The sequence below is a fragment of the Coregonus lavaretus genome (genome assembly GCF_964263955.1).
Source record: "Coregonus lavaretus genome assembly, contig: HAP1_SCAFFOLD_889, whole genome shotgun sequence".
Lineage (NCBI taxonomy): Eukaryota > Metazoa > Chordata > Actinopteri > Salmoniformes > Salmonidae > Coregonus > Coregonus lavaretus.
The window spans coordinates 1-17,500 of record NW_028162044.1 but is presented as its reverse complement, the minus strand read 5'-3'; the positions used below and the strand labels follow the sequence as shown (position 1 = coordinate 17,500).

Below are 17,500 nucleotides of genomic sequence, written 5' to 3'. Positions count from 1 at the left end.
AACATTAACACAACCATATAGCAACATTAACACAACCATTATATAGCAACATTAACACAACCATATAGCAACATTAACACAACCATATAGCAACATTAACACAACATTTGTTTGTATTGGGTATATGTTGTAAAATTGTTAGATATTACTTGCTAGATATTACTGCACTGTCGGAGCTAGAAGCACAAGCATTTCGCTACACCCGCAATAACATCTGCTAAACACGTGTATGTGACAAATACGATTTGGTTTGATGAACACGACCATATAACATTAACACAACCATATAACAACATTAAGACAACCATATAGCAACTAGGGATGTGACAAATGGACCACTATTCTTAACGTTTAAAAACAGCAAAAAAATAAAATTAAAATAAAACAGTTTTCCGTTAAAACAATAAGAAAAATGCATAAAATGTCCCGTAAATTCACAACGCAGCTGCGCTGCTGCCAGCAACAGTTTGGGTCTTGCGGTGCGTCGCTTTCAGATGGTGAAGCATTGCACCTGTACTTCCATTACCGTACCTCAATTCCACCTCACAGTCTGCTTTTCCTTCTCAGCTACAGTGGCTTTCCAAAGTGTTCACCCCCCTTGGCATTTTTCCTATTTTGTTGCTTTACAACCTGGAATTAAAATTGATTTTTGGGGGGTTTGTATCACCAAAATGCTTCACTGTGGGGATGGTGTTCTCTGGGTGATGAGAGGTTTTGGGTTTGCGCCAGACATAGCATTTCCTTGATGGCCAAAAAGCTCAATTAGCTCAATTTTCTGGCCACTCTTCCGTAAAGCCCAGCTCTGTGGAGTGTACGGCTTAAAGTGGTCCTATGGACAGATACTCCAATCTCCGCTGTGGAGCTTTGCAGCTCCTTCAGGGTTATCTTTGGTCTCTTTGTTGCCTCTCTGATTAATGCCCTCCTTGCCTGGTCCGTGAGTTTTGGTGGGCAGCCCTCTCTTGGCAGGTTTGTTGTGGTGCCATATTCTTTCCATTTTTAAAAATAATGGATTTAATGGTGCTCCATGGGATGTTCAAAGTTTCAGATCTTTTTTTATAACCCAAACCTGATCTGTACTTCTCCACAACTTTGTCCCTGACCTGTTTGGAGAGCTCCTTGGTCTTCATGGTGCCGCTTGCTTGGTGGTGCCCCTTGCTTGGTGGTGCCCCTTGCTTGGTGGTGCCCCTTGCTTGGTGGTGCCCCTTGCTTAGTGGTGTTGCAGACTCTGGGGCCTTTCAGAACAGGTGTATATATACTGAGATCATGTGACACTTAGATTGCACACAGGTGGACTTTATTAAACTAATTATGTGACTTCTGAAGGTAATTGGTTGCACCAGATCTTATTTAGGGGCTTCATAGCAAAGGGGGTGAATACATATGCACGCACCACTTTTCCATATATTTTTTTTAAATACTTTTTTTGAAACAAGTTATTCATTTAATTTCACTCCACCAATTTGGACTATTTTGTGAATAGGCTACGATATTCTACAGACACCAGACCGAAGACTGAACACACACTGGCATCAATCGGGAAGAGAAAGAGAAGGTGTGGAATCATTCGTCCAAACAGTTTGCAAACTAAAACAAGAGTTTCTATTGGACAAATTCAGGTAGATCCCTCCCCATTTAGTTTGCTTCCGTTCAGAAACGTTTTTTTTTGCAACAGAATCGGCGCAATGAACACGCCCCAGGCGAGCCAGCTTGAGGGGGGGCAGGCGAAACAACCATGGCGCGCATATGAAGGGGGGAGAGGGGACATCCCTGTCTTGTGCCCCTTTCTAAAGCAAACATGAGGGGGGAGAGAGGACATCCCTGTCTTGTGCCCCTTTCTAAAGCAAACATGAGGAGGGAGAGGGGACATCCCTGTCTTGTGCTCCTTTCTAAAGCAATTTCATCAGATAATGCATCATTTCTGTATATTTTTGCAGCTTTGAACAACAAGCTACACACGTGAAGGCTACCGGACGGCTACAGGTATTTTTATGGGGCGCACGTCATAAAACCTACATTGAAAAGTTTGTTTTATTAAATTAACAAAATGATATTAATAAATTAACAAAATGATATAACATGAATCATTTTATGTAACCATGTCAAATCTATATATTTTAATAAAACATACAAGAAACGTTTCAATGTTAAAATAGGCCTATAAATTGTTTTACATTTTTTACATTTTAGTCATTTAGCAGACGCTCTTATCCAGAGCGACTTACAGTTAGTGAGTGCATACATTATTATTTTTTCATACTGGCCCCCCGTGGGAATCGAACCCACAACCCTGGCGTTGCAAACGCCATGCTCTACCAACTGAGCTACATCCCTGCCGGCCATTCCCTCCCCTACCCTGGACGACGCTGGGCCAATTGTGCGCCGCCCCATGGGTCGCGGCCGGCTACGACAGAGGCTGGATTCGAACCAGGATCTCTAGTGGCACAGCTAGCACTGCGATGCAGTGCCTTAGACCACTGCGCCACTCGGGAGACTTTTAGTGCATAGATGAATACTCACACAAGTATTATAATATTAACGTCTGTTGGGATATTGAATAACCGTGGCCATCCCTAGTTAACACACAGGGTTAACAACAACAAGTATTATAATATTAACGTCCGTTGGGATATTGAATAACTGAGCCCAACCCTAGCTAACACACAGGGTTAATAACTGAGCCCATCCCTAGTTAACGCACAGGGTTAATAACTGAGCCCATCCCTAACAGCAGCGTTTCCCAAACTAGCACTACACAAGTGCTCGGGCAAAACCCCAAATATTCCCCCCTTGGGGTCCCCGGGAGCCAGTTTGGGAAACGCTGGGTTACAGTGTGGTCCAACGCAGGTGTTAAGTCTGTTAACCACAACATTATAGTCTCACCGGTGACGATCTTGTACCCGTGGTTGATGAGGGCGTTGGCCATAGCTCTGCAGTTAGAGAGAACCTGGTACTGATATGCCTTAAACTCTGGGGTCAAAGCCTGCTTCAGGGCCACTGCAACACCTGGAGACACATTAACACACATTAACCCTTAAACTCTGGGGTCAGAGCCTGCTTCAGGGCCACCGCAACACCTGGAGACACATTAACACACATTAACCCTTAAACTCTGGGGTCAGAGCCTGCTTCAGGGCCACCGCAACACCTGGAGACACATTAACACACATTAACCCTTAAACTCTGGGGTCAAAGCCTGCTTCAGGGCCACGGCAACACCTGGAGACACATTAACACACATTAACCCTTAAACTCTGGGGTCAGAGCCTGCTTCAGGGCCACTGCAACACCTGGAGACACATTAACACACATTAACACACACTAACACACACTAACACACATTAAACACACTAACCCACATTAACAGACATTAACAGACATTACAACATACATTAACACACATTAAACACATATTAAACACACATTAAATAATATAATAATAATATAATATGCCATTTAGCAGACGCTTTTATCCAAAGCGACTTACAGTCATGCGTGCATACATTTTTTTTGTGTATGGGTGGTCCCGGGGATCGAACCCACTACCTTGGCGTTACAAGCGCCATGCTCTACCAGCTGAGCTACAGAGGACCACATTAAACACACATTAACACACATTACCCCCCATTTTATTTTTTTATTTTTTTAATGGGGGGTGGGGGGAAGAGAAGGATTACTTTATCCTATCCCAGGTATTCCTTAAAAAGAGGTGGGGTTTCAAGTGTCTCCGGAAGGTGGTCAGTGACTCTGCTGTCCAGGCGTCGTGAGGGAGCTTGTTCCACCATTGGGATCCTCTCAAGCTCTGTCAGGTTGGATGGGGAGCGTTGCTGCACAGCTATTTTCAGGTCTCTCCAGAGATGTTAGATCGGGTTCAAGTCTGTGCTCTGGCTGGGCTACTCAAGGACATTCAGAGACTTGTCCCGAAGCCACTCCTGCGTTGTCTTGGCTGTGTGTTTAGGGTCGTTGTCCTGTTGGAAGGTGAACCTTCGCCCCAATCTGAGGTCCTGAGCGCTCTGGAGCAGGTTTTCATCAAGGATCTCTCTGTACTTTGCTCTGTTCATCTTTCCCTCAATCCTGACTAGTCTCCCAGTCCCTGCCACTGGAAAACATATCCACAGCATGATACTGCCACCATCATGCTTCACTGTAGGGATGGTGCCATTTGGCATTCTGGCCAAGGAGTTCAATCTTGGTTTTATCAGACCAGGGAATCTGTTTCTCATAGTCTGAGAGTCCTTTAGATGCCTTTTGGCAAACGCCAAGCAGGCTGTCATGTGCCTTTTACTAAGGAGTGGCTTCCGTCTGGCCACTCTACCATAAAGGCCTGATTGGTGGAGTGCTGCAGAGTTGGTTGTCCTTCTGGAAGGTTCTCCCATCTCCACAGAGGAAGTCTGGAGCTCTCTCAGAGTGACCATCGGGTCCTTGGTCACCTCCCTGACCAAAGGCCCTTCTCCCCCGATTGCTCAGTTTGGCCGGGCGGCCAGCTCTAGGAAGAGTCTTGGTGGTTCCAAACTTCTTCCATTTAAGAATGATGGAGGCCACTGTGTTCTTAGGGACCTTCAATGCTGCAGACATTTTTTGGTACCCTTCCCCAGATCTGTGCCTCGACACAATCCTGTCTCGGTTCTCTACGGACAATTCCTTCAACCTCATAGCTTGGTTTTTGCTCTGACATGCACTGTCAACTGTGAGACCTTATATAGGCAGGTGTGTGCCTTTCCAAATCATGTCCAATCAATTGAATTTACCACAGGTGGACTCCAATCAAGTTGTAGAAACATCTCAAGGATGATCAATGGAAACAGGATGCACCTGAGCTCAATTTCGAGTCTCATAGCAAAGGGTCTGAATACTTATCTAAATAAGGTATTTCTGTTTTTCTTTATATACATTTGCAAAAATGTCTAAAAACCTGTTTTCGCTTTGTCATTATGGGGTATTGTGTGTAGATTGATGACATTTTTTATTTAATCAATTTTAGAATAAGGCTGTAACGTAACAAAATGTGGAAAAAGTCAAGGGGTCTGAATACTTTCCCAATGCACTGTACATTAGGACACCACACACACAGTGTGGTTGTGAGGTGTCATAGTGTGGTTGTGAGGTGTCATAGTGTGGTTGTGAGGTGTCATAGTGTGGTTGTGAGGTGTCATAGAGTGGTTGTGAGGTGTCATAGTGTGGTTGTGAGGTGTCATAGTGTGGTTGTGAGGTGTCCTAGCTACTTTACCTGTCATAGTGTGGTTGTGAGGTGTCATAGTGTGGTTGTGAGGTGTCATAGTGTGGTTGTGAGGTGTCATAGTGTGGTTGTGAGGTGTCATAGTGTGGTTGTGAGGTGTCCTAGCTACTTTACCTGTCATAGTGTGGTTGTGAGGTGTCATAGTGTGGTTGTGAGGTGTCCTAGCTACTTTACCTGTCATAGTGTGGTTGTGAGGTGTCATAGTGTGGTTGTGAGGTGTCATAGTGTGGTTGTGAGGTGTCATAGTGTGGTTGTGAGGTGTCATAGTGTGGTTGTGAGGTGTCATAGAGTGGTTGTGAGGTGTCATAGTGTGGTTGTGAGGTGTCATAGTGTGGTTGTGAGGTGTCCTAGCTACTTTACCTGTCATAGTGTGGTTGTGAGGTGTCATAGTGTGGTTGTGAGGTGTCATAGTGTGGTTGTGAGGTGTCATAGTGTGGTTGTGAGGTGTCCTAGCTACTTTACCTGTCATAGTGTGGTTGTGAGGTGTCATAGTGTGGTTGTGAGGTGTCATAGTGTGGTTGTGAGGTGTCCTAGCTACTTTACCTGTCATAGTGTGGTTGTGAGGTGTCATAGTGTGGTTGTGAGATGTCATAGTGTGGTTGTGAGGTGTCATAGTGTGGTTGTGAGGTGTCATAGTGTGGTTGTGAGGTGTCCTAGCTACTTTACCTGTCATAGTGTGGTTGTGAGGTGTCATAGTGTGGTTGTGAGGTGTCATAGTGTGGTTGTGAGGTGTCATAGTGTGGTTGTGAGGTGTCATAGTGTGGTTGTGAGGTGTCATAGTGTGGTTGTGAGGTGTCATAGTGTGGCTGTGAGGTGTCATAGTGTGGTTGTGAGGTGTCCTAGCTACTTTACCTGTCACAGTGTGGTTGTGAGGTGTCATAGTGTGGTTGTGAGGTGTCATAGAGTGGTTGTGAGGTGTCATAGTGTGGTTGTGAGGTGTCATAGTGTGGTTGTGAGGTGTCCTAGCTACTTTACCTGTCATAGTGTGGTTGTGAGGTGTCATAGTGTGGTTGTGAGGTGTCATAGTGTGGTTGTGAGGTGTCATAGTGTGGTTGTGAGGTGTCATAGTGTGGTTGTGAGGTGTCATAGTGTGGTTGTGAGGTGTCATAGTGTGGCTGTGAGGTGTCATAGTGTGGTTGTGAGGTGTCATAGTGTGGTTGTGAGGTGTCATAGTGTGGTTGTGAGGTGTCATAGTGTGGTTGTGAGGTGTCATAGTGTGGCTGTGAGGTGTCATAGTGTGGTTGTGAGGTGTCATAGTGTGGTTGTGAGGTGTCATAGTGTGGTTGTGAGGTGTCCTAGCTACTTTACCTGTCATAGTGTGGTTGTGAGGTGTCATAGTGTGGTTGTGAGATGTCATAGTGTGGTTGTGAGGTGTCATATTGTGGTTGTGAGGTGTCATAGTGTGGTTGTGAGGTGTCCTAGCTACTTTACCTGTCATAGTGTGGTTGTGAGGTGTCCTAGCTACTTTACCTGTCATAGTGTGGTTGTGAGGTGTCATAGTGTGGTTGTGAGGTGTCATAGTGTGGTTGTGAGGTGTCATAGTGTGGTTGTGAGGTGTCATAGTGTGGCTGTGAGGTGTCATAGTGTGGTTGTGAGGTGTCATAGTGTGGTTGTGAGGTGTCATAGTGTGGTTGTGAGGTGTCCTAGCTACTTTACCTGTCATAGTGTGGTTGTGAGGTGTCATAGTGTGGTTGTGAGATGTCATAGTGTGGTTGTGAGGTGTCATAGTGTGGTTGTGAGGTGTCATAGTGTGGTTGTGAGGTGTCCTAGCTACTTTACCTGTCATAGTGTGGTTGTGAGGTGTCCTAGCTACTTTACCTGTCATAGTGTGGTTGTGAGGTGTCATAGTGTGGTTGTGAGGTGTCATAGTGTGGTTGTGAGGTGTCATAGTGTGGTTGTGAGGTGTCATAGTGTGGTTGTGAGGTGTCATAGTGTCGTTGTGATGTGTCATAGTGTGGTGGTGAGGTGTCATAGTGTGGTTGTGAGGTGTCATAGTGTGGTTGTGAGGTGTCATAGTGTGGTTGTGAGGTGTCCTAGCTACTTTACCTGTCAGTGTGGTTGTGAGGTGTCATAGTGTGGTTGTGAGGTGTCATAGTGTGGTTGTGAGGTGTCCTAGCTACTTTACCTGTCATAGTGTGGTTGTGAGGTGTCATAGTGTGGTTGTGAGGTGTCATAGTGTGGTTGTGAGGTGTCATAGTGTGGTTGTGAGGTGTCCTAGCTACTTTACCTGTCAGTGTGGTTGTGAGATGTCATAGTGTGGTTGTGAGGTGTCATAGTGTGGTTGTGAGGTGTCATAGTGTGGTTGTGAGGTGTCATAGCTACTTTACCTGTCATAGTGTGGTTGTGAGGTGTCATAGTGTGGTTGTGAGGTGTCATAGTGTGGCTGTGAGGTGTCAGTGTGGTTGTGAGGTGTCATAGTGTGGTTGTGAGGTGTCATAGTGTGGTTGTGAGGTGTCATAGTGTGGTTGTGAGGTGTCCTAGCTACTTTACCTGTCAGTGTGGTTGTGAGGTGTCATAGTGTGGTTGTGAGGTGTCATAGTGTGGTTGTGAGGTGTCCTAGCTACTTTACCTGTCAGTGTGGTTGTGAGATGTCATAGTGTGGTTGTGAGGTGTCATAGTGTGGTTGTGAGGTGTCATAGTGTGGTTGTGAGGTGTCATAGTGTGGTTGTGAGGTGTCCTAGCTACTTTACCTGTCAGTGTGGTTGTGAGATGTCATAGTGTGGTTGTGAGGTGTCATAGTGTGGTTGTGAGGTGTCATAGTGTGGTTGTGAGGTGTCCTAGCTACTTTACCTGTCATAGTGTGGTTGTGAGGTGTCATAGTGTGGTTGTGAGATGTCATAGTGTGGTTGTGAGGTGTCATAGTGTGGTTGTGAGGTGTCATAGTGTGGTTGTGAGGTGTCCTAGCTACTTTACCTGTCATAGTGTGGTTGTGAGGTGTCATAGTGTGGTTGTGAGGTGTCATAGTGTGGTTGTGAGGTGTCATAGTGTGGTTGTGAGGTGTCATAGCTACTTTACCTGTCATAGTGTGGTTGTGAGGTGTCATAGTGTGGTTGTGAGGTGTCATAGTGTGGTTGTGAGGTGTCATAGTGTGGTTGTGAGGTGTCATAGTGTGGTTGTGAGGTGTCATAGTGTGGTTGTGAGGTGTCATAGTGTGGTTGTGAGGTGTCATAGTGTGGTTGTGAGGTGTCCTAGCTACTTTACCTGTCATAGTGTGGTTGTGAGGTGTCATAGTGTGGTTGTGAGGTGTCATAGTGTGGTTGTGAGGTGTCATAGTGTGGTTGTGAGGTGTCATAGTGTGGTTGTGAGGTGTCCTAGCTACTTTACCTGTCATAGTGTGGTTGTGAGGTGTCATAGTGTGGTTGTGAGATGTCATAGTGTGGTTGTGAGGTGTCATAGTGTGGTTGTGAGGTGTCATAGTGTGGTTGTGAGGTGTCCTAGCTACTTTACCTGTCATAGTGTGGTTGTGAGGTGTCATAGTGTGGTTGTGAGGTGTCATAGTGTGGTTGTGAGGTGTCATAGTGTGGTTGTGAGGTGTCATAGCTACTTTACCTGTCATAGTGTGGTTGTGAGGTGTCATAGTGTGGTTGTGAGGTGTCATAGTGTGGTTGTGAGGTGTCATAGTGTGGTTGTGAGGTGTCATAGTGTGGTTGTGAGGTGTCATAGTGTGGTTGTGAGGTGTCCTAGCTACTTTACCTGTCAGTGTGGTTGTGAGATGTCATAGTGTGGTTGTGAGGTGTCATAGTGTGGTTGTAAGGTGTCATAGTGTGGTTGTGAGGTGTCATAGCTACTTTACCTGTCATAGTGTGGTTGTGAGGTGTCATAGTGTGGTTGTGAGGTGTCATAGTGTGGTTGTGAGGTGTCATAGTGTGGTTGTGAGGTGTCATAGTGTGGTTGTGAGGTGTCATAGCTACTTTACCTGTCATAGTGTGGTTGTGAGGTGTCATAGTGTGGTTGTGAGGTGTCATAGTGTGGTTGTGAGGTGTCATAGTGTGGTTGTGAGGTGTCATAGTGTGGTTGTGAGGTGTCATAGTGTGGTTGTGAGGTGTCATAGTGTGGTTGTGAGGTGTCATAGTGTGGTTGTGAGGTGTCATAGTGTGGTTGTGAGGTGTCCTAGCTACTTTACCTGTCATAGTGTGGTTGTGAGGTGTCATAGTGTGGTTGTGAGGTGTCATAGTGTGGTTGTGAGGTGTCATAGTGTGGTTGTGAGGTGTCATAGTGTGGTTGTGAGGTGTCCTAGCTACTTTACCTGTCATAGTGTGGTTGTGAGGTGTCATAGTGTGGTTGTGAGATGTCATAGTGTGGTTGTGAGGTGTCATAGTGTGGTTGTGAGGTGTCATAGTGTGGTTGTGAGGTGTCCTAGCTACTTTACCTGTCATAGTGTGGTTGTGAGGTGTCATAGTGTGGTTGTGAGGTGTCATAGTGTGGTTGTGAGGTGTCATAGTGTGGTTGTGAGGTGTCATAGCTACTTTACCTGTCATAGTGTGGTTGTGAGGTGTCATAGTGTGGTTGTGAGGTGTCATAGTGTGGTTGTGAGGTGTCATAGTGTGGTTATGAGGTGTCATAGTGTGGTTGTGAGGTGTCATAGTGTGGTTGTGAGGTGTCCTAGCTACTTTACCTGTCATAGTGTGGTTGTGAGGTGTCATAGTGTGGTTGTGAGGTGTCATAGTGTGGTTGTGAGGTGTCATAGTGTGGTTGTGAGGTGTCATAGTGTGGTTGTGAGGTGTCCTAGCTACTTTACCTGTCAGTGTGGTTGTGAGATGTCATAGTGTGGTTGTGAGGTGTCATAGTGTGGTTGTGAGGTGTCATAGTGTGGTTGTGAGGTGTCATAGCTACTTTACCTGTCATAGTGTGGTTGTGAGGTGTCATAGTGTGGCTGTGAGGTGTCATAGTGTGGCTGTGAGGTGTCAGTGTGGTTGTGAGGTGTCATAGTGTGGTTGTGAGGTGTCATAGTGTGGTTGTGAGGTGTCATAGTGTGGTTGTGAGGTGTCCTAGCTACTTTACCTGTCAGTGTGGTTGTGAGGTGTCATAGTGTGGTTGTGAGGTGTCATAGTGTGGTTGTGAGGTGTCCTAGCTACTTTACCTGTCAGTGTGGTTGTGAGATGTCATAGTGTGGTTGTGAGGTGTCATAGTGTGGTTGTGAGGTGTCATAGTGTGGTTGTGAGGTGTCATAGTGTGGTTGTGAGGTGTCCTAGCTACTTTACCTGTCAGTGTGGTTGTGAGATGTCATAGTGTGGTTGTGAGGTGTCATAGTGTGGTTGTGAGGTGTCATAGTGTGGTTGTGAGGTGTCCTAGCTACTTTACCTGTCAGTGTGGTTGTGAGATGTCATAGTGTGGTTGTGAGGTGTCATAGTGTGGTTGTGAGGTGTCATAGTGTGGTTGTGAGGTGTCCTAGCTACTTTACCTGTCATAGTGTGGTTGTGAGGTGTCATAGTGTGGTTGTGAGATGTCATAGTGTGGTTGTGAGGTGTCATAGAGTGGTTGTGAGGTGTCATAGTGTGGTTGTGAGGTGTCATAGCTACTTTACCTGTCATAGTGTGGTTGTGAGGTGTCATAGTGTGGTTGTGAGGTGTCATAGTGTGGTTGTGAGGTGTCATAGTGTGGTTGTGAGGTGTCATAGTGTGGTTGTGAGGTGTCATAGTGTGGTTGTGAGGTGTCCTAGCTACTTTACCTGTCAGTGTGGTTGTGAGATGTCATAGTGTGGTTGTGAGGTGTCATAGTGTGGTTGTGAGGTGTCATAGTGTGGTTGTGAGGTGTCATAGCTACTTTACCTGTCATAGTGTGGTTGTGAGGTGTCATAGTGTGGTTGTGAGGTGTCATAGTGTGGTTGTGAGGTGTCATAGTGTGGTTGTGAGGTGTCATAGTGTGGTTGTGAGGTGTCATAGCTACTTTACCTGTCATAGTGTGGTTGTGAGGTGTCATAGTGTGGTTGTGAGGTGTCATAGTGTGGTTGTGAGGTGTCATAGTGTGGTTGTGAGGTGTCATAGTGTGGTTGTGAGGTGTCATAGTGTGGTTGTGAGGTGTCCTAGCTACTTTACCTGTCATAGTGTGGTTGTGAGGTGTCATAGTGTGGTTGTGAGATGTCATAGTGTGGTTGTGAGGTGTCATAGTGTGGTTGTGAGGTGTCATAGTGTGGTTGTGAGGTGTCCTAGCTACTTTACCTGTCATAGTGTGGTTGTGAGGTGTCATAGTGTGGTTGTGAGGTGTCATAGTGTGGTTATGAGGTGTCATAGTGTGGTTGTGAGGTGTCATAGCTACTTTACCTGTCATAGTGTGGTTGTGAGGTGTCATAGTGTGGTTGTGAGGTGTCATAGTGTGGTTGTGAGGTGTCATAGTGTGGTTGTGAGGTGTCCTAGCTATTTTACCTGTCATAGTGTGGTTGTGAGGTGTCATAGTGTGGTTGTGAGGTGTCATAGTGTGGTTGTGAGGTGTCATAGTGTGGTTGTGAGGTGTCATAATGTGGTTGTGAGGTGTCATAGTGTGGTTGTGAGGTGTCATAGTGTGGTTGTGAGGTGTCATAGTGTGGTTGTGAGGTGTCATAGTGTGGTTGTGAAGTGTCATAGCTACTTTACCTGTCATAGTGTGGTTGTGAGGTGTCATAGTGTGGTTGTGAAGTGTCATAGCTACTTTACCTGTCATAGTGTGGTTGTGAGATGTCATAGTGTGGTTGTGAGGTGTCCTAGCTACTTTACCTGTCATAGTGTGGTTGTGAGGTGTCATAGTGTGGTTGTGAGGTGTCATAGTGTGGTTGTGAGGTGTCATAGTGTGGTTGTGAGGTGTCATAGTGTGGTTGTGAGGTGTCCTAGCTACTTTACCTGTCATAGTGTGGTTGTGAGGTGTCATAGTGTGGTTGTGAGGTGTCATAGTGTGGTTGTGAGGTGTCATAGTGTGGTTGTGAGGTGTCCTAGCTACTTTACCTGTCATAGTGTGGTTGTGAGGTGTCATAGTGTGGATGTGAGGTGTCATAGTGTGGTTGTGAGGTGTCATAGTGTGGTTGTGAGGTGTCATAGTGTGGTTGTGAGGTGTCATAGTATCCACCTTGTCTAGGTGCCTGTATATAAAGCCTTGGGTGATGTCTGTCTAGGTGCCTGTATATAAAGCCTTGGGAGATGTCTGTCTAGGTGCCTGTATATAAAGCCTTGGGTGATGTCTGTCTAGGTGCCTGTATATAAAGCCTTGGGAGATGTCTGTCTAGGTGCCTGTATATAAAGCCTTGGGAGATGTCTGTCTAGGTGCCTGTATATAAAGCCTTGGGAGATGTCTGTCTAGGTGCCTGTATATAAAGCCATGGGAGATGTCTGTCTAGGTGCCTGTATATAAAGCCTTGGGAGATGTCTGTCTAGGTGCCTGTATATAAAGCCTTGGGAGATGTCTGTCTAGGTGCCTGTATATAAAGCCTTGGGAGATGTCTGTCTAGGTGCCTGTATATAAAGCCTTGGGTGATGTCTGTCTAGGTGCCTGTATATAAAGCCTTGGGAGATGTCTGTCTAGGTGCCTGTATATAAAGCCTTGGGAGATGTCTGTCTAGGTGCCTGTATATAAAGCCTTGGGAGATGTCTGTCTAGGTGCCTGTATATAAAGCCTTGGGAGATGTCTGTCTAGGTGCCTGTATATAAAGCCTTGGAGGTGTCTGTCTAGGTGCCTGTATATAAAGCCTTGGGAGATGTCTGTCTAGGTGCCTGTATATAAAGCCTTGGGGGATGTCTGTCTAGGTGCCTGTATATAAAGCCTTGGGAGATGTCTGTCTAGGTGCCTGTATATAAAGCCTTGGGAGATGTCTGTCTAGGTGCCTGTATATAAAGCCTTGGGAGATGTCTGTCTAGGTGCCTGTATATAAAGCCTTGGGAGATGTCTGTCTAGGTGCCTGTATATAAAGCCTTGGGGGATGTCCGTCTAGGTGCCTGTATATAAAGCCAATATAGGTGTCCAGAGAGGTGCCTGTACCTGCGATGGCGTGGTTGTGGGGTCCTCCCTGTAGTCCTGGGAACACTGCCTGGTTGATGAGAGACTCCAGATTATACAGAGTCTCCTTTCCCTTCGGGTCCACACTACGTACTCCTGGAGGACACCCCCACACAGAGAGGGAAAGAGAGAGAAACCAACATGGATACACACACTAAACCACTCTGTTTGAGATTGAAACACCCCCCCCCCACATAGAAGATGACCCCAGAGTGACAGCCCCCCCCCTCTCCTCTCCGTACCCTTTCTGTAGAAGATGACCCCAGAGTGACAGCCCCCCCCCCCCCTCTCCCCCCTCCTCTCCGTACCCTTTCTGTAGAAGATGACCCCAGAGCGACAGCCCCCCCCCCCCCCCCCCCTCTCCTCTCCGTACCCTTTCTGTAGAAGATGACCCCAGAGCGACAGCCCCCCCCCCCCCCTCTCCTCTCCGTACCCTTTCTGTAGAAGATGACCCCAGAGTGACAGCCCCCCCCCCCCCCCACTCTCCTCTCCGTACCCTTTCTGTAGAAGATGACCCCAGAGTGACAGCCCCCCCCCCCCTTTCTGTAGAAGATGACCCCAGAGTGACAGCCCCCCCCCCCTCTCCTCTCCTCTCCGTACCCTTTCTGTAGAAGATGACCCCAGAGCGACAGCCCCCCCCCCCTTTCTGTAGAAGATGACCCCAGAGCGACAGCCCCCCCCCCCCCCCTCCTCTCTGTAGAAGATGACCCCAGAGCGACAGCCCCCCCCCCCCCCCCCCTCTCTCCTCTCCGTACCCTTTCTGTAGAAGATGACCCCAGAGCGACAGCCCCCCCCCTCCTCTCCGTACCCTTTCTGTAGAAGATGACCCCAGAGTGACAGCCCCCCCCCCCCCCTCCGTAGAAGATGACCCCAGAGTGACAGCCCCCCCCCCCCCACTCTCCTCTCCGTACCCTTTCTGTAGAAGATGACCCCAGAGCGACAGCCCCCCCCCCCCCCCCCTCTCCTCTCCGTACCCTTTCTGTAGAAGATGACCCCAGAGTGACAGCCCCCCCCCCCTCTCCTCTCCGTACCCTTTCTGTAGAAGATGACCCCAGAGTGACAGCCCCCCCCCCCCCCCCCCCTCTCCTCTCCGTACCCTTTCTGTAGAAGATGACCCCAGAGCGACAGCCCCCCCCCTCTCCTCTCCGTACCCTTTCTGTAGAAGATGACCCCAGAGCGACAGCCCCCCCCCACTCTCCTCTCCGTACCCTTTCTGTAGAAGATGACCCCAGAGCGACAGCCCCCCCCCCCCCCTCTCCTCTCCGTACCCTTTCTGTAGAAGATGACCCCAGAGCGACAGCCCCCCCCCCCCCCCCCTTTCTGTAGAAGATGACCCCAGAGCGACAGCCCCCCCCCCTCTCCTCTCCGTACCCTTTCTGTAGAAGATGACCCCAGAGCGACAGCCCCCCCCCCTCCTCTCCTCTCCGTACCCTTTCTGTAGAAGATGACCCCAGAGTGACAGCCCCCCCCCCCCCCCCCTTTCTGTAGAAGATGACCCCAGAGCGACAGCCCCCCCCCGTACCCTTTCTGTAGAAGATGACCCCAGAGCGACAGCCCCCCCCCCCCGTACCCTTTCTGTAGAAGATGACCCCAGAGCGACAGCCCCCCCCCCCTCTCCTCTCCGCACCCTTTCTGTAGAAGATGACCCCAGAGTGACAGCCCCCCCCCCCCTCTCCTCTCCGTACCCTTTCTGTAGAAGATGACCCCAGAGCGACAGCCCCCCCCCCCCCTCTCCTCTCCGTACCCTTTCTGTAGAAGATGACCCCAGAGCGACAGCCCCCCCCCTCTCCTCTCCGTACCCTTTCTGTAGAAGATGACCCCAGAGCGACAGCCCCCCCCCTCTCCTCCCCGTACCCTTTCTGTAGAAGATGACCCCAGAGCGACAGCCCCCCCCCCCCCCCCCCCCTCCTCTCCGTACCCTTTCTGTAGAAGATGACCCCAGAGGGACAGCCCCCCCCCCCCTCTCCTCTCCGTACCCTTTCTGTAGAAGATGACCCCAGAGTGACAGCCCCCCCCCCCTCTCCTCCCCGTACCCTTTCTGTAGAAGATGACCCCAGAGTGACAGCCCCCCCCCCCCCCCCCCTCTCCTCCCCGTACCCTTTCTGTAGAAGATGACCCCAGAGTGACAGCCCCCCCCCCCCCCCCCCCTCTCCTCTCCGTACCCTTTCTGTAGAAGATGACCCCAGAGTGACAGCCCCCCCCCCCCCCCCCTCTCCTCTCCGTACCCTTTCTGTAGAAGATGACCCCAGAGCGACAGCCCCCCCCCCCCTCCTCTCCGTACCCTTTCTGTAGAAGATGACCCCAGAGCGACAGCCCCCCCCCCTCTCCTCTCCGTACCCTTTCTGTAGAAGATGACCCCAGAGCGACAGCCCCCCCCCTCTCCTCTCCGTACCCTTTCTGTAGAAGATGACCCCAGAGTGACAGCCCCCCCCCCCCCCCCCCTCTCCTCTCCGTACCCTTTCTGTAGAAGATGACCCCAGAGCGACAGCCCCCCCCCCCCTCCTCTCCGTACCCTTTCTGTAGAAGATGACCCCAGAGTGACAGCCCCCCCCCCCCCCCCCCTCTCCTCTCCGTACCCTTTCTGTAGAAGATGACCCCAGAGCGACAGCCCCCCCCCCCCCGTACCCTTTCTGTAGAAGATGACCCCAGAGTGACAGCCCCCCCCCCCCCCCCCCCCTCTCCTCTCCGTACCCTTTCTGTAGAAGATGACCCCAGAGCGACAGCCCCCCCCCCCCCGTACCCTTTCTGTAGAAGATGACCCCAGAGCGACAGCCCCCCCCCCCCCCCCCCCCTCTCCTCCCCGTACCCTTTCTGTAGAAGATGACCCCAGAGTGACAGCCCCCCCCCCCCCCCCCCCCTCTCCGTACCCTTTCTGTAGAAGATGACCCCAGAGTGACAGCCCCCCCCCCCCCCCCCCTCTCCTCTCCGTACCCTTTCTGTAGAAGATGACCCCAGAGTGACAGCCCCCCCCCCCCCCCCCCCCTCTCCTCCCCGTACCCTTTCTGTAGAAGATGACCCCAGAGTGACAGCCCCCCCCCCCCCCCCCTCTCCTCTCCGTACCCTTTCTGTAGAAGATGACCCCAGAGTGACAGCCCCCCCCCCCCTCTCCTCTCCTCTCCGTACCCTTTCTGTAGAAGATGACCCCAGAGCGACAGCCCCCCCCCCCCCCCCCCTCTCCTCTCCGTACCCTTTCTGTAGAAGATGACCCCAGAGCGACAGCCCCCCCCCCCCCGTACCCTTTCTGTAGAAGATGACCCCAGAGCGACAGCCCCCCCCCCCCCGTACCCTTTCTGTAGAAGATGACCCAGAGCGACAGCCCCCCCCCCCCCCCCCCCCCCTCCTCTCCGTACCCTTTCTGTAGAAGATGACCCCAGAGTGACAGCCCCCCCCCCTCTCCTCTCCGTACCCTTTCTGTAGAAGATGACCCCAGAGTGACAGCCCCCCCCCCCTCCCCCCTCTCCTCTCCGTACCCTTTCTGTAGAAGATGACCCCAGAGTGACAGCCCCCCCCCCTCTCCTCTCCGTACCCTTTCTGTAGAAGATGACCCCAGAGCGACAGCCCCCCCCCCCCCCCCCGTACCCTTTCTGTAGAAGATGACCCCAGAGCGACAGCCCCCCCCCCCCCCCTCCTCTCCGTACCCTTTCTGTAGAAGATGACCCCAGAGCGACAGCCCCCCCCCCCCCCTCCTCTCCGTACCCTTTCTGTAGAAGATGACCCCAGAGCGACAGCCCCCCCCTCTCCTCTCCGTACCCTTTCTGTAGAAGATGACCCCAGAGTGACAGCCCCCCCCCTCTCCTCTCCGTACCCTTTCTGTAGAAGATGACCCCAGAGCGACAGCCCCCCCCCCCCCCCCCTTTCTGTAGAAGATGACCCCAGAGCGACAGCCCCCCCCCCCTCTCCTCTCCGTACCCTTTCTGTAGAAGATGACCCCAGAGCGACAGCCCCCCCCCCCCCCTCTCCTCTCCGTACCCTTTCTGTAGAAGATGACCCCAGAGCGACAGCCCCCCCCCCCCCCTCTCCTCTCCGTACCCTTTCTGTAGAAGATGACCCCAGAGCGACAGCCCCCCCCCCCCCCCCCTTTCTGTAGAAGATGACCCCAGAGCGACAGCCCCCCCCCCTCTCCTCTCCGTACCCTTTCTGTAGAAGATGACCCCAGAGCGACAGCCCCCCCCCCTCCTCTCCTCTCCGTACCCTTTCTGTAGAAGATGACCCCAGAGCGACAGCCCCCCCCCCCCCCCCCTTTCTGTAGAAGATGACCCCAGAGTGACAGCCCCCCGTACCCTTTCTGTAGAAGATGACCCCAGAGCG

At 50.4% G+C, this 17,500-nt stretch overlaps 3 protein-coding genes across 3 annotated transcripts in view; 2 read left to right on the top strand and 1 right to left on the bottom strand.

Annotated features, from left to right (window-relative positions):
• The window catches only part of LOC311119693 (serine hydroxymethyltransferase, cytosolic-like), a gene marked incomplete at its 5' end in the record, with an annotated part of 20,701 nt that extends 7,131 nt beyond the window's left edge, over positions 1–13,570 (bottom strand). The window contains 3 exons of the mRNA XM_084194358.1: positions 2,881–3,003; positions 13,175–13,288; positions 13,501–13,570. Coding sequence (XP_084050484.1) covers positions 2,881–3,003; positions 13,175–13,288; positions 13,501–13,570 — 307 coding nt within the window. The remainder of the gene's footprint in view (positions 1–2,880; positions 3,004–13,174; positions 13,289–13,500) is intronic.
• On the top strand, positions 7,822–8,954 carry LOC311119692 (uncharacterized protein; the record flags this gene model as incomplete). Its single annotated transcript, XM_084194357.1, has 3 exons — positions 7,822–7,829; positions 7,931–7,984; positions 8,066–8,954. 3 exons carry the CDS (start codon positions 7,822–7,824, stop codon positions 8,952–8,954), a joined length of 951 nt encoding a protein of 316 aa, XP_084050483.1.
• On the top strand, positions 10,333–13,121 carry LOC311119697 (uncharacterized protein; the record flags this gene model as incomplete). The annotated part of the gene is made up of 5 exons (XM_084194361.1): positions 10,333–10,340; positions 10,526–10,536; positions 10,884–11,433; positions 11,476–11,514; positions 11,905–13,121. 5 exons carry the CDS (start codon positions 10,333–10,335, stop codon positions 12,275–12,277), a joined length of 981 nt encoding a protein of 326 aa, XP_084050487.1. The 3' UTR covers positions 12,278–13,121.
• Positions 13,571–17,500: the final 3,930 nt, after the last annotated feature.